The following is a 16860-nucleotide window of genomic DNA, read 5'->3' as shown; positions in this document are numbered from 1 at the left end:
CTTTGCGCTTACAGCTTATGGCATAGTGCTGCCCATAGCACTAACGCTCTTAAAATTGGGCCCCAAAGGCACATTCACATTTACCTTTGCATGGCAAAATTCTGCGGGCAAAACACAGTAATCACAATGGGAATCTGCACGATCGTGAATTTCGTGCGATGGACTTTCAGTGGCGAAGAATTTCCCCTCATGGAATTCGCATAGAGTTCAAGTTTGGTGAACTTTAACAGGCTAATTTGCTGTGTTGACCAAAAGGAAGTTGCTTGGTTTGACAGTGACCTCTGTGTGTCCAGTGCTTCGTACATATCTACATCGAATATTCACAATGGACGAGGATATCATTTTAGTGGTGAGTTACTTTTTAACTTCACTCTTCAAGAGTAGAAAGTGCAGCAATAAAAAGAGGCTTCTTGGCGTTCAGGCTTTCTTTGCCCAGAGAATTTTGTCGTGCAAAGGTAAATGTGGCCACGCCTTCACGCAGATGCCACTCTCCACAGGCTAAAGGAAGTGCCCACTTCCTCATACGTGCTAGCCAAGGGAAACTCGTGTTCTGGCTCAGGCTCAGAGAATGAAGCCAACAAACCTGCTGCTGGGTCACACAATTTGTGTAAACAACATGACTGTGCTTCCCCAGTCACCCAGATAGAAGCCTGACCTTCACATAGATTTGACGTAGCAACACAGAGCCATTTCAGCAACAAAGCTGTGTTCTGTGTGTTTGTTTATTTTTGTGCATGGATTAATATCAAAGATGCTTCTGGTGTAAGATGCAAGATACATGCAGTATTATTGGGCAGCTGGATGAAGCATCTTCCTTGACGTGCTGGACATCCCATTACACCCCTTAAATACATTTCTATGTGAAGAATATCTGAGAGGCGTGCATTCTTGACTGGCCAACATCGACAAGACATGATGTGCAGTGTACTGCATGCATGGACTACTATGCTAATATGACTAATAAAAAATGCAATATGTTGTGATGTCACAACACTATGAAAGAACCCAGTGTTTGTAATATATTCAGATGATGCGATACATAACATTCTTGAGAAAGTATCACTGAATTCACACTGTGAAGGAGGCTCATTTGGTTTCTCATACTACACCTCCATGTCTACTGTATCTCTTTGGCACTTTTTTCATTCTCATGCATGTGGTCCTGAAATATAGTGGCTCACTCAAAAACATTCTCTAGCTGAACAACACATTTCAGTCCACATAAACCCAAACAGACCAAACAGATCTCTCTTTTTCTCTCACCAGTTGCTGTTGTGTTCTCCATCTTTGTTTAACGTTCATGTTCTGTTTGTGGTCTGAGAGACTCCAAAGCCCTTTTAATATCTCAAAAATACTATGTTTTTGAAAAGTTTTACTGAAAATACTAAATACTTTAGAAGCAATAGTAAGTGATGAGTACTGTATCATGTGCATGAATTAACTGCTCCTAAAGATGTGTACTTAAATGTTTTAAACTTAGTCTTCATGCATTGATATACATTCATTTCTGTTTTAAAGGTTGGTACATGTGCTGATTTCCTGCACTGTGCAAAAGATGCCATTTTTCCATACACTGATGCTTGGAGAAAACAATCAGTGCTTTCAAGCATTTGTTGTCATTCACCAAGAAGCGCCTCAACAAAATACATTGCGGGGAACAGTGGACATTTGCTTCATAGCGTTCTACGTCCTAAATATTAATTACCCCAAACAGCAAATTTGAGTGAATTTCTACTGACTGTAAACTTGTTTACCCAAACAGACAATACATTTCTACCTTTTAAATTGTTATTGTGGTCTGCCTGCCTCTCACTCACTGTGAGGTTGTGGTAAAGTGATTTTGATGACCAAGAATTCTGTTTTAAATTTTCAACCCAATTAGGGTATATTTTAACCCAGTATGCTGCAAGGACTTTGCAGCAAAGTTACTGACAACAACAGTCCAACAGTTATATATATAACAGCTTATACTGATGTTTCAAGATGTAAAGAACACTTGCTTCCTTCTGCTCTGTTCCCCAACTCTGTGGATTGTTTTTTTCCAGCAGGACAATGCTCCATTCCACACAGCCAGGTCAGTCAAGGTTTATATATATATATATATATATATATATATATATATATATATATATATATATATATATATATATATATATATAGATAGGCACAAAAGATGTTTCACAAAAACATTTGTCTTAAGATGGTTATCTATATCTGCTACTTTAGTGTGTCAATAGGAAATATACATTTTATACTCCCAAACATTACTTTTGCAAATAAAATAGAAGAACAGGGAGCCCTGCAACAGATGGCGTGGCCCTCACAGAGTCCCCCACTGAACATCGGTCAGTCTGGGATTACACGAAGAGACAGAAGTAATTGGAGTAATTAGCCTAAATAAATAAAAGAACTGTGGTGAATTCTCCAAGAAGGTTGGAACATCCTATCTGCCAACAACCAAGAAAAATTGTGTCGAGGTGTAAGTAGGAGAACTGGTGCTATTTTTAAGGCAAAAGTGTTCACACCAAATATTGATTTAGCTCTTTTTAGTTTATTGGACTTTGTATGACATTAATTGATTAATGAAAACTATTTATGTCATTATTTTTTTAAGAAATCCTCACTTTGAATGTTTTTCACAAATGCCTAAACCTTTTGCACAGTACTGTGTGTATATATATATATATATATATATATATATATATATATATATAAACAGAAACGACTATTATTAGACACCACAGTCAAGAGTTCTGAAAAGTCTACGCCTACTTTGTGATACAACACAAAGTGTCAAAGCTTCAATATTGTCCTTCAAACAGGTTTTGGTCAATAATTAGGAAAATATCGTAACTGTACATAATTGGGTCTCTGAGACCCAAACATGACAGTAAAGTCAAACTCAAAATAACACGAGTGTTAATCAAGCGACCCTTTGTCTTGAAATATTGCGAAAGCTGCATATTGTGATGTCCTCGTGGCCAATAGTTTTCCGAAATGAATTACCCGTCATGAGAAGCCAGTTAAAGAATGGAGGATTGAGCTCATACCTTGGACAATGGAATCCTCTATGCTCGCGAGCTCCCCGCCGCCACCTCCGTCGTCTGGAGTTTTTCTTTTCTTCGACATCGGCTGTTTCCCGCGTTCTTATATGATGCGCGCTCTGTTGTCTATTTGTTCTTGGCTCAAACCAGAGTCGCGAACGAGGACAAGAAACCCTCAGCTGTCTGGACAAGCACATGAAATTTGCGGGATGTGGACAGTTGAAATCTTCACAAAACACGATCCCCATTCATTCAAGCATCAAGTTTCCAATTCGATCCGGCACGACCAATGCAACGGGAGCAAAAGTTGGCAAGGCGCACGGGGTGCCCAAACTGGTACCGGCGGTGATGTAGTGTAGTAATGAGAGTCTGTATGTGAGAAATACAGAACAATCGTAAATACGCCTTAAAAATGTAGGCTTCAGTCTTAAAGTAAAGAAATCCGCACGGATTTTCCTCTGACTCTGACAAATGCGGGATGCTGCTATTCGAAAGTGATTTGCGAATCAGAGAAGCGCACCAATCAATCGTAAAACAACGGACGAACCGACCACTGCAGTGTATCTTTGCTCTTATACAGAAATCATCGGTCCAGCGATGCGTTTGCGGTGTTCGCTTTACGTTGACCGAGCGCTTCTCAAAACTTCTTAATCCGGTTGCTAGGAAACCACGAAACGACCCAACATTCATGGTTTTAGCGCTGTTAAGTGACTGAAAGTTTGCACAGAACTAAAGCCTTCCTAACGTTGTCGAGTTTTTTCGAGCGTAAACTGTCTGTGTTTTTGGGAAACAGTTTAAGAGTTCTCTGTAAACAAAGGCTCCATCAGCATCAGCATCATAAGCGCTTCCATTCAAGAGACAAATGACGTCAGTTGCCTCCTCCTCAAATGGCGCCAAGGCTACAGTTTAGATTGAGTCAAAAGATAATGTCGAATTTTACGCAAGCAACAGCCAGTCCATTAATATTCCTACATATTCTTCTTTTGGTTTTACAATACTTCCTGCAATAAACACACTTAGGTCATTTAATAGTAGTTTTCTCCTTTACGAAACTTAATCTTTTTTGTTGTTGTTGTTGAAGTAAACAGCACTCCGCGTGACGTTTCAACAATGCGCTTTAGGTTACGCGATTTTAGTCATTCCAGCGTCACTTTCCTGTTAAGTTAGTGGCAAACGCAAAAACAGTTCCACTGGGGTCAAAATGCTCTTACTATAATCATGTCGTCTTTATAATGAACTCTTTAGAATTAGAATCAAGGCAACAATCGATATTTTCTCTGGCTGTTTGATATTGGACGTTGTTGTCAGATTCAGTCAGCGCGTGCACACCTGTTGAGGCGCGAAACAGCAGATGTTTGTAGATAATACAAGTGCAGTCATTTGTCAGAATAAATCACGGACAGACAAAACAGGATATTCCCACGTTTTAACGGGCATGGGCAGTTATATGTTGGGCAAATAATGTCTGATTTTTGGCTACAGTTCGATCTGTAACCCTCCCCCCCTACACTGCAGTTCTATTGACGTCAGAGCTGCTTGCGTCAATGCCCTCTCTTTGACAGAAGGAGAGTTTTTTCCCCCTAGATCATAATAGGATTATTATTGAAGAAAAAAATATGCCCACAAGCCTTTTCAATGCAGGCAAAACGGCATTTTGCAAACGTGAAAGAAAACTTTAGGCTAATGTTCAAGTGTGTTGAAAGCCTCCGTCTTTCCAGATTAATGTGTAGGCTTTGCACACTGAATATATATTTAAGTATAGTTTTTATAAATATAAATGTAATATATATATATATATATATATATATATATATATATATATATATATATATATATATATATTATATATATATTACTGTTTCCCATATATTTAAAAAAATAATAAATACAAGTATTTTTTGCTATTCATTACAGAAGAGTAAATGCCTTGAATGCGTTTCATTGTAATCATATAGAGTGGCAATATTTCTCCCCCTCCTCTCTGACCACACATCAGAGAGCGGAATTAATCAGTCCTGTGTAGCAGTATACGAAGCTATGACGTAAATCGCTTTTGCGGCTTGACTGCCTGTCCTAATGCAGCGTCATAAATGCGTTGCTCTTGCGTGCATGATCATTTATTTGCAAACTGGCAATAAATCATGCCGTTCTAAGTGCCCTGTATGCTTTTTGCGCTATTTCTATTAAACCACCAAATTCTGACATTACATATATTTTCCCTTCAATAATGCAAAACAATCAACACGTTTATGAATCCAAAGATATTCTTTCCAGAACTGATTGTGCAGAATACTACTTTGCATACATATTCATGCACCACCCTTTGTTAATCCTTTGTCTGTAAATAAATAAATTCTCAGTAAATAAGAAAACAGTCAAAGCTGGTTAGCTGGTCTGAGCTGATCTGTGTCCCGAATGATGGAAATTTTACTATAAATCTCCACTTTCACTTTCACATTCTTCTTCTTTTGTTTTCAGAAGAAAGAAACTCATACACATCTGGGGTGGTATGAGGGTGAGTAAATGATGAGGGAGTTTTCATTTTTGGGTGAGCTAGTCCTTTAATAAAAGCATTCATAAAAACGCAAGTTCAGTACAAAAGCTCTCTTGCTTGTGAGATATTGTTAAAAATGAAGTTATTATTGATTTATTGTTATTTTTATGTATTAATACATTGAAAATTACATTTTGCTATACAGTAGTAATACCTGTATATTTCTGCAATTTCTTCAATTTCACACTTCTAGGTAAATTGAGCTTTTATTTAGGAGGAAAGCTGAATGAAGCTCTTTTAGTTTGTATGTTTTTGATGACAGCTTCTCACCTCCGGAGAAGCAGTTTGTTATGTGGCTTTGAGTGCGTATTAAACCAAAAAAGGCTGGGATTTAATTATAATTAAATTTGTAATCTTGATTGATTTTATTTTGAGCAATTGTGCATTCATACATTCATTTTATCCCAAATATGTCAACTTCCATGACATTCTGCATTTTATAGTTAATTCCCTTTTTTATGACTTGATTCCACAATTCCCTCTGTGTTTTCTGCATGATGGAAATCATAGGGCCCTACCTCTGAATCTTTTTCCACCGTTGGACAGTGTAACTTTAAAATATGAGTGCTATACACACTATATGATCTCACATTTCGTATGGCTCTGATACACACTGATACACAGTTTGTTGAGAATTCCCACCTCTGGATCAGTAATTCAGTAATTCACCTCCATGTTTATAATGCTGTGTGTGTGTGTGTGTGTTTGTGTGTGTGCATGCGCGTGCGTGCGCATGCTTGTGTGTTTGCTGATGGCAATTCTCCTTCCTTCCTTGTTGACATGACCTTCCATGGTTGTTGTGTGCTTGATTTTGTAAGTTCAATACTTTATCTTGTTATTTGTGCTTATTATTTTTTCTATAATCTGGTGAATCCTTAACTCTATGTGTGCAATTATCCTTCATGCATTAACACATATGTTCCAACGTATTTATCCTGCATGATATTTTTATTCAGTGTATTTATATTTCTCATTGATTTAGAGTCCACCAACTTGTCCATGGAATGCTTAATTGTAACAACTTCATGGACTGTCTGTTATGCTTCTGATCAAGGAAATACCCCTCTCCGTTGGGGTGTCTGAAATAATTTTCCAGACTGAAAGTGTAGTGTGACCACCCCTGAACAGTACAGGAAAGTTTCACTGTTTGTATCATTCCGATTGTCTTCTGTTTGTGAGTTTTGCATTTTTTCCTGCAGCGAGGAGTAGGTTTTTGAAAGTCAAAGTATCAGTGTTTTTGCAGGGTTTCTACTGCATGTAGGACTGGGTCACCAGTGAGCACAAAGCGGGAAATGGAAAATCCAGAGTGCAGCTGAAGCCGAATGATTTCAGAAGGCCTTGAGCGAGAAGGAGAAATCTCTATTTCTCCATTCCACTCACATACACTGTCCAGGCCAGCTATCAATCTTTGTGAGGCTTGGAGACATCCAAGGCTTGATGATTTGTCTTCTTTTGGAACTATTTCCATTGCCAGAAATAAAACTGACCTATTTTTGTATGAAACGTTATTCGATATTATTATATGGCACTCTGGAATACTCAATTCTGATTGGTCAATGACAGCATCTATATATGTGTGTTATATTACACAGTATATGCCATATAATATATGCGTTATATATAACACATATATTAACACATTCAAGAGGGCAATTCACATAAAACTTGAATCTTTCTGGCCTTTCTGTGGAAAAAAACCTGACCTTGATCTCAATACTGCATGCAGGTAATGTCTTTGTTCTTTACATTAATATACATTAAGTGTATATTTTGTGTATTTGAGCTGAAAGTGAAATATCTGATTACTTTCACTTGATAGTAACACCACTTGAAATTTTTATTTTGAATGTTGAAAATGGTAGAAACGTGTTTTTTATTTGTTTGTTTGTTTGTTTGCATTCACGCAAGAAAAGATTATGTTTCTAAATCTTAACACATTTATTTATTTATTTATTTATTTATTCAAATTAGACATCCTAATTTGTCACTGACCCATAAAAGTTTCTCTCAGATGTTGACAGATATGTTGAGCATTTGAAATTGTATGATAATGAGACTTTAAAAAACAACAGCAAGAGAATAGAAGTAATGAACAAGACTGAATTATTCCTTCTCATAGATGTGTAAATTAAAATCAGTTGTCTAGTTTGAGACCGCAATATCTTCAGTATTGACACTGAAAAGGTTTGGCAATCACTCATGTCTCTCTCAGGTCCCATTGCTGAACTGCTGAGGCCCTGAGTCTGGATGAAATTCCTCATGTAAGTGGGGGGAATTTTACGAGACTGGAGTACATAGTGCTGACTTACTGAGCACAGAATCACATATGGGTGTTTCTTCAATGTCAGGCACTTTAGCATTTTAATTTCTAGAGAGTAAAGCCTCGATAAATAATTTTTCAAACTCAATGTTTTTTTGTTTTGTTTTTTTTGCCAACTAACAATGTCTTATAACAGTGTATGTACATATATCACAGGAAAGTTGTCATTTTTTCTAAAACTCATGAAAATTTTATGAAAACTCAAATTAATTTCCAGCACATCTCAAATTCTGTATTGTATTTAATAGAATTCAGTGTTGGAAATGACATTTTCAAAGAGTCCTTGGTCTTGCTAGGGCTATTTTATAGCTAACATTTTATGTATCATAAATATACACAATGAAATCATATTTTTACACTTTTTGTGTAACTTGGCAAAAATTACAGCTTGACTGGAAATGACAGCAATTAAAAATATTGTGTTCACAAGTGGTATTTACCTTGAAATGTCTTTGTTTTCTTCAAACATAACTCGTCTCATATTTCATCAACTTTTGTAAAAAAATTAAATTAAATTAAATTAATTAAATAAACATTTTATTAAGGGCAAAATTGTTTGGTGTGGTGGAAATGAGTTCAGCAATGGGACCTGAGAGAGACATGAGTGATTGCCAAATGATGTGGTTAATTTTTGAAAATTGACAAATAATTTTTACATAATAAATATTGAAATTGTTTGTTTATTTGTTCTCTTTGTTTAGATTATCATAGTTAAAAAATATTAATAATAATTTCAATTATATTAATGGATTATCATAGTTTACATTTGAGAAGTCTGGTTTTGGTCAAGGCTAAAACAGTAAAATCTCAGATTAAAGGCATTTGAAACGTACTAAAAATAAATAATGAAGGCCTGGTAAAAAAGTTTTCGATGACCTTCCTATAATGAAATAAAAAGTTTATATCTGTTTCTTTTAATAAACTTCAACCCCTGCAGCATGAAATTATATAATAATAATAATAATATACACATGGTGTGGAATACACATTATGTGTTTGTCCAAACAATATTGAAACTAAGTAAGCACAACGCACAAGTCTGGCCAGTGATGAGATTTCTGTAAAACAACCTTACAATGAGGAAAATGTATTTACATTGATAAGAGACTTCTTTAATATCAATTTAGTTTTAACAGACACAACATGTTCACATTCATGTTGATAAAATTGTAATATGTGTTGTCATTTAAATAAAGGCAAATGTGAAATTTTATCCAATCAGTGTTTAAATCCTGAGGTACAAAAAGAGGCAATATTAACCTTTACACTTTTTACAAAAGATTGACTGCACATTTGTACTCATGAATCATTCTTCATTTAACACAAAATATAAATAACCCATATGTACAATATTATTATCCCCTCAAATATTATCTACACAACTGAATTAGTACATTAGTGCTCAAAAATACAATGTAGATTTCAAAATTGGGTAACACTTTACAATAATGTTCCTCTTGTTAAAGATTTATAAAAGGGTTCAATAATGACTAAGAAGTCATTTACAAATGCATTACAAAACATTTATATGCTGTTATAGCAACATGCATAAAAAAGGCATCTTTTAATCCAATACTTCCATAATAGTGAGCATTCTGACATGTCATAAATGATTAATAAATGCAGTTATTTAAAAAAAGAATAATAGTAATAATAAAATGCCCTAATTCATTATTTATATTACTAGCATTATAAATCAACTTTATATTCATTAATTTAATGTCTTGACTTACTTGTTTTAAAAGAGTGTCAAAAGAATGGTACTACTCCGAGTGTTGTCCCGACTTACAGTGACTAGTCCGTTACCTAAAGTCCTTTGCAAAAACACTTTTCAGCTCTTCATGCTCATTCACAGCATATATCATATAATAAACCTCTGTTAAACCTACTGAACTTTATGTACAGGTTTCTAATGTTGGCAACTCCTTCATAAATACTACATATGTGTCCACTTTACATTAAGATACATTTTCATAGGTTACTTATATTGAATAAATGTTATTAAGCATTTATGTCTTGGCTTGTTGTCTCAAATGTCTCACTATTTGGCAGGTGTTGTATGCAAGTCACTCTTTTTATGTGTGTTGTTATAACTGCATATAGATAATTTATAATGCATTTGTAAATAAGTTATTAATCATTAATGAGCCCCTTTATTATCCCTTAGGAGACATTAATGTAAAGTGTTACCCAAAATTGTATGACCTTTATTTACAATTGCGTGTTTTGAGAGGAAGATTTTGGTATGGTCTGCATAGTCTTTGGTTTTGTATGCAATGCATGCCAGAGTAACTTCAAATGCAAAAACAGATAATCCAGCTTTAGTGATAAATTGGTGTCAGGAGTTCTTGCATAACAAAGTGATAGTTCAGCTGTACAAGGCTTTAAATGAGTCTGTAGTGTCAGCTTCTTATAAGGAAGGTGGTGTGACTGGAGTCCATGCGGTAGGAAGGCGTGCATGGGCTGAATTGTCATATTGAAAGGCCCCATGCACCTCAGGCACAGCAGTGTCATATAGAGGAGAGGCAGAAGGGGGAGCTGTAACCGGGTGAGTCAGGCTGCTGTAATGACTGGCAGAGCCGCATAGAAACTGAGAACCCAGACTGCTGGTTATCCCTCCAGCCTGAGACACTGGGGTCAAGGGTGAGTTCCCAACGGACCACAAGCTGGTGTACTGACTGCGACAATTATACAACACAGTTATGAGCAGTCAACACGTGTAATTTTACCAACTCAGTTAAAAAAAATTATTATTCACATTATTAAGAGACTCAGTGGAGTTCTCAGTTATGTATCTTTAAAGGAATAGTTCACCCAAAAATAAAAATTCATAATTTACTTGCTCTCATGCCATCCCAGATGTGAATGACTTTTTTTTTTTTTTTTGGGGGGGCATTTGTGGCAAAATGTTGATTAGCACAAAAATTTATTTTGACATCCCTCGTTTAAAAAAAGAAAAGAAAGAAATATCTGTGTTACAGAAATGGAAGTGTCACGGTAGTTCTGCCAGAAAGACTCACGGTCCAATCACAATCCAGCATCTGCTTGATAATCTCTGCAGGTGTCGTTCATCGTTTATTATGCGTGTTGATTTAACCCCCATCCACTCATCCACTACCAGTTTAGATCCAGTCCTGCTATAGGGATAAGCTCCTCTCCCCTGACGTCATCGTCTTTCGGCAGGATCTGACAGTTCGAACGAGAACCTGAGCGTTGAACCGTAGAACGGGGCTTACGCCAAAGGAAATATTCTAACCCCATATCATGATTACTCTCTTTATTACGAGTTTTCTGGTAGCAAGGCACTTACATTGGAAGTGAATGGGGCCAATCTGTAAATGTTAAAATACTCACTGTTTTAAAATATAGCCACAAGACTTAAACATTATACGTGTTAAAATCAAGTTATTGTGATAAAATTGATGACAAACATTATCGTATAGTGTTATAGGTGAATCCAATAATTCAGCTTAGTTTTCATGACAACATAACGCTGATAAACCCTGTAAGTGATTTTATTACACTAAAAGCATGTTAACACATAATGTTTACATCTTATGCTTATACTTTTGAAACAGTGTCTATTTTAATATTTATGGACTTGCCCCATTGTAACTGCCTTACTGTAACCATCTTTTATCATGGTAATCAACATCATGCCACAAATGCTGTTGATTGAGCTTAACTTGATTGTATTGAACCTGGAATATTCCTTTAGAGGTGCACTCAGTAATTTTCTGAAGTATGTCGAAGTGGCTTACATTGGCTTACACCGACACCTAGTGGCCAGGAAGCTGTATCATTCAAAATCAGTAGTTTTCAGTTACTAATGTGCCATTGTAGAAACTCACTTTTCACAGTCAGCCATGATTAATTTAATCCAAGAGTGAAAGTGTCCAATAACAAGGCAGTTACTGAGATTAAGCAGTAGTATTCAGCTGGTCATGTGATCCTAACATGGCAGCCCCCATTAGGGTGTAACCGGTCCTGCTTGACCCACTCCAAGCAAGATTTGAACCGGCATCTCTGGCACGGGAGGCGGGCGCACTAACAAGGAGGCTAAAGGCTACAGCCTCTAGCGTCAGTCGCAAGTGCACCTCTTGAGGCCAGGGGATTGAGGTTTACACACACTGCACAGCACGTACCAGCTGGCTCCCGTTACAAGGGCGCCCTTCACCATGTAGCTCTTATAAGGTTACTGATATGACTAGAGTCCTCATCTCATGTGAGTGGTCATGATTTCATACATATGTTTCAATATTACTATTCATTTATTTAGAAGTAAAACTTTTTGAATGAGAAAAAAAAATCACTGAGTGCACCATTAATGAAGCCATGATGTTTCAAAAAAAGTTATAATACATGTGTGTGTGATACGACAGGTACAGTTCATTTAGCTGTAATGTGGTAGAAGGGCCTGACCTGGAGTTGGAGTTTGGGGGAGAGCTGTGGCCCATAGGCAGCACACTGGAGTGAGAGGACATCTGCAGACTGGACCAGTTTTCATGAGATGGCAACATGGAGAGACAGGTGGAGCTGTCAGAGTAACCAGCTGGAATAAAAAATATACAATAGCAAGAATGAGAGGCCAATCCATAGGTGATTCAAAAACCCCCTGTATTTCATTTCAGCACTCCTAAAAATCTTTAAAGGAGCAATATGTAACATTGACATCAAGCATTTAAAACTGGTCTGCAGTCCAAATTCAAAATATTGGAGAGAGTTGTCTCCCCCGCCCCCTCCTCCCCAGACACGAAGCTCACGCGGGTTGCCAGGATGAGGACACGCAACAGGAACGAGCAAACTGACAAAGGCGACGAGACTTACACTGCAAGTTGATCAGCTAATGTATACGTTTGCAATGCTTTTATTGTTTGCAAATTATAAACAAGCTCATGTGGATTTTTTATAACTCTGTCAAAGTTAGCTAGATGTATTGCTGGCTTCCATGGCTGCAGCGTGCTGTGTTTTCAAATCTGGCAACCTGGGGTGTTGAAATCGAAAAGTGTTATAGATGCACCACAAAATGATGTGATTGCTTCAAATATTAATTTTTTTTTTATCTCACATTTGTTTTTGTGACACTATCGGTTAGGTTTAGGTTTAAGGTTAAGGGAAGGGAGCTAATGTAGGTTTTGTCGATTTAAAACGCTATAGAGCATTAACCTTAAAAACCTCATCTGTTTGGCAAAACTTTCACTTGCAATTTCACCTTGGAATTGCAGCGATACATGTAATGAACCACGTTATATAATTTTGCCAAAAATTACAGTCACATAATGTTTATGAGATCAGGCTGGAAATTCTTTACAGACTGTGGCAGCGGGGGCATGGTCAAGCGTCCGTCCGGAGAGAGACAAAGCGGTATGGGCGCTTGCACCTGAGCTAGATTATGTGTAACACCTGTCTCTAATTCCGGTGAGCATGGGGAGAACGGAATATTAGTAGTCATGCCACCAGCAGAGAGGGAGAGAGAGTCTGGCACAAGGAAGGCCACGGTGCTCCTGAAGCTGTTGCATTTAAACTGTTGTGTTTTGTGAAGCTAATGTGTTCAAAAGTCTACATGCCTGTGAAGCTGATGAGTTTGTAAGTTGTGAAGCATTGAAGTGGCCGATTAAAAGTCTTACCTTAGCCTGAAAAACCCACTTCCTTGTGCTCTCCTTCCCTTCTTCTGTGAAGTTGTGTTACATAGACTTAAAATTGTATTTAATATTTTATGTTGTGTTGGGCTGGATAGTGATGGAAAAGCAGCCAGTGTCCAGCAAACAGTACACAGAAACTCATTCAATACTGTTTAAAAACCATCTCAGGATACACCTCATAAAGTTGTTTGAGAGAATAAAGAGTTTGCAGAGCTATTTTAAATGTTTTTGGTTACTTCATAATTCCATGGTTTATTTGAATTGTTTATGTTATTTACTATTATTCAAAAACATTGAAAGTAATGATAATATAGAATGAGTAGGCGTGCCTAGAACTAAACATGGGTGAACATTCCACCACAAGAGTTCTCCTGTTTATGAGTGTGAGCGTCAACACAAAAGCTGTTGGAATGTCGGGAACTCTCCGCACAGCTCACTTGTTTGAGCTACTCATTAATGGTAGGTCCATATTGCCCATGTCAGGAAAGTATGTGTGTTTGTGTGTGATTTTATGTGCTTTGTAGAATCTGGTAGATCTAGGGAGTGGGGAGGTGTAAGCTTACTGGGAGAGGATGTCCGGTGAACGTATGGACTGAGGTATGGTGCAGGACGGTGGCTTCTCAAAGTGGAGTAGCGTTCACAGCCATGTGATGAGGACAGTGAAAGAGGGCTGCCAAACTGAGCGTGAGGGTTTGCAGAAGGGCAGAGAGACCCTGTCGCTGGCAGAAACCAGCTACTTACTAGACAAACAGGAAAAATGGGAGTCACTATCACATAACTGTAAAAATGACTGTGAATAAACTGCAGCATATAATCAACTGGGGAAATATGAGATACAGTGGATCCAACAAGTATTTTTGGACTCTTCAGTCACATTTAAAAATCTATGATACACCATCATTAGATATAAAATATCAAGTGTAATCGGCAAACAAATAATGCCAGGGTTTTCTCAGAACTTACTTCACTTTTCTGAGCCATTTTTGCTATGATTTTTAACCCACTTGTGTATAGGTGATTTTTAATGGATTTATGAAGTCAATTCCTCTCAAGTTTATACAGGTGTTCTAGCAGAGCAATCACAGTTCATCACATTTACTCTAAACATGTTCCATTAACATTTGACAAACAGAAAAATCCAAATACTTTTTGTTTTCATTTTGAACAGTATAAAAATTGTTTAATCATTTCACACTGAACAAACTTAATTTTGTGAAATGGTTTGCTTGAAAAGTGTGTTTTTGCCATCTTTCTTTAAAAGTAACTACCACATTGTTTAAAATTGCGTTAATGAGGTGACGTGTACATTTTTAAGTGTGACTTAAGTGTCCAAATACAAACCCTAAAATCAAAAATGTAAAAACAACCTAAATTAAAATATATTGCAATGATTGTTACTGTGAGTTGAATTAAAGGGGTCATGACATGCCTTTATTTTTATTATTTTAATATGTTCCTTGAGGTTCACTCATAATAATAGTAGTCATATATTTGTAAAAAATACAAATAAAAAGATTATTTTCCACCATCATTCTGACCATCTTTTAGAAACTGTCAGTTTTAGTGCTGCTTCTCCTTTGAGACCTGACAGTAAAAGCCCACACTTCTGATTGGCTCTCTGCTCTTGAGAGTAAACACCCACTGTTCTGACTGGCTCTCTGTTCTTGACAGTAAACGCCCAGAGTTCTGATTGGCTCTCTGCTCTTGACAGTAAACGGCCACTGTTCTGATTGGCTCTCTGCTCTTGACAGTAAACGGCCACTGTTCTGATTGGCTCTCTGCTCTTGACATTAAATGCCCGCTGTTCTGATTGGCTCTCTGCTCTTGGCAATAAACGCCCAGAGTTCTGATTGGCTCTCTGCTCTTGATATTAAATGCCCGCTGTTCTGATTGGCTCTCTGCTCTTGACAATAAACGCCCAGAGTTCTGATTGGCTCTCTGCTCTTGACAGTAAATGCCCGCTGTTCTGATTGGCTCTCTGCTCTTGACAGTAAACGCCCGCTGTTCTGATTGGCTCTCTGCTCTTGACAGTAAACGCCCGCTGCTCTGATTGGCTCTCTGCTCTTGACAGTAAACACCCAGAGATCTGATTGGCTCTCTGCTCTTGACAGTAAACGCCCGCTGTTCTAATTGGCTCTCTGCTCTTGACAGTAAACGCCCGCTGTTCTGATTGGCTCTCTGCTCTTGACAGTAAACGCCCATTGTTCTGATTGGCTCTCTGCTCTTGACAGTAAACGGCCACTGTTCTGATTGGCTCTCTGCTCTTGACAGTAAACGCCCAGAGTTCTGATTGGCTCTCTGCTCTTGATAGTAAACGCCCGCTGTTCTGATTGGCTCTCTGCTCTTAACAGTAAACGCCCATTGTTCTGATTGGCTCTCTGCTCTTGACAGTAAACGGCCACTGTTCTGATTGGCTCTCTGCTCTTGACAGTAAACGCCCGCTGTTCTGATTGGCTCTCTGCTCTTGAGAGTAAACGCCCGCTGTTCTGATTGGCTCTCTGCTCTTGACAGTAAACGCCCGCTGTTCTGATTGGCTCTCTGCTCTTGACAGTAAACGCCCGCTGTTCTGATTGGCTCTCTGCTCTTGACAGTAAACGCCCGCTGTTCTGATTGGCTCTCTGCTCTTGACAGAGAGAAAGTTTTGATTTCTGAAACTTACAATATGTTTATATAGTACAATGGCTTCTTATATGTGAAAAAATCAAGGACAATTTGATTCCTCATGTCCTGATCCGTTTAATAGATGCATTTTGCTCTTACATTGAGAATAGCCAGACTGTTGACTGTCAATGATATTGTCTATTATTTCCTTCTGATCACATCTGAAAAACAAAAGGAAGATATAATTACACATCATATTAGATCTTACAAGAACTAACTTCTTAGTTTACCATAAAAAAATTCTTATACATGTGTATGAATACAGAAGACTGGGGCTAGTTGTCACATGGGGAAGTTGTAAAAGGGTTATATCCGAGTAACTAGGTTTTGAGTCTGTAACTCTAAGCACAGATATTCAGTTTCACTAGCTGTTTTTTATTTGTTGGTCTCAAACGTCTAGTTTAAAACTGTCTAAATTTAGGAAATGTTGTGAATTTTGCCCTCCTAACAAAAATTCCAATAGCATCATATTTTTGTAATACCTGTTATGTAAACAAGTGAACACAATAAAACTGATTAAGGCAAAAGTCAACTATATTATAAACGTTGGTTTTAAATGAAAAGATGGTATTGTATATTGATATACATTTTCTACTCTGTAAAAAATGTAATTGCATTTTATCCAGCTTATGAGGGTTT

The 16860-nt window shown here is 37.3% G+C and overlaps 1 protein-coding gene across 1 annotated transcript in view; it reads right to left on the bottom strand.

Moving 5' to 3' along the window:
- Window positions 1-9508: 9508 nt before the first annotated feature.
- LOC127413936 (T-box transcription factor T-like) overlaps window positions 9509-16860 on the bottom strand; it is a 28859-nt gene continuing 21507 nt past the window's right edge. Inside the window, exons 11-14 of the mRNA XM_051651516.1 lie at window positions 16321-16382; window positions 14124-14300; window positions 12341-12470; window positions 9509-10596 (exon numbers count right to left, since the gene is read on the bottom strand). Of these exons, the coding sequence (XP_051507476.1) occupies window positions 10329-10596; window positions 12341-12470; window positions 14124-14300; window positions 16321-16382 (637 nt within the window). The 3' untranslated portion in view covers window positions 9509-10328. The remainder of the gene's footprint in view (window positions 10597-12340; window positions 12471-14123; window positions 14301-16320; window positions 16383-16860) is intronic.

This window comes from Myxocyprinus asiaticus, chromosome 23 (genome assembly GCF_019703515.2).
Source record: "Myxocyprinus asiaticus isolate MX2 ecotype Aquarium Trade chromosome 23, UBuf_Myxa_2, whole genome shotgun sequence".
Lineage (NCBI taxonomy): Eukaryota > Metazoa > Chordata > Actinopteri > Cypriniformes > Catostomidae > Myxocyprinus > Myxocyprinus asiaticus.
Note: the sequence above shows the minus strand (reverse complement) of the source record. Positions and strands in the feature narration are given on the sequence as shown.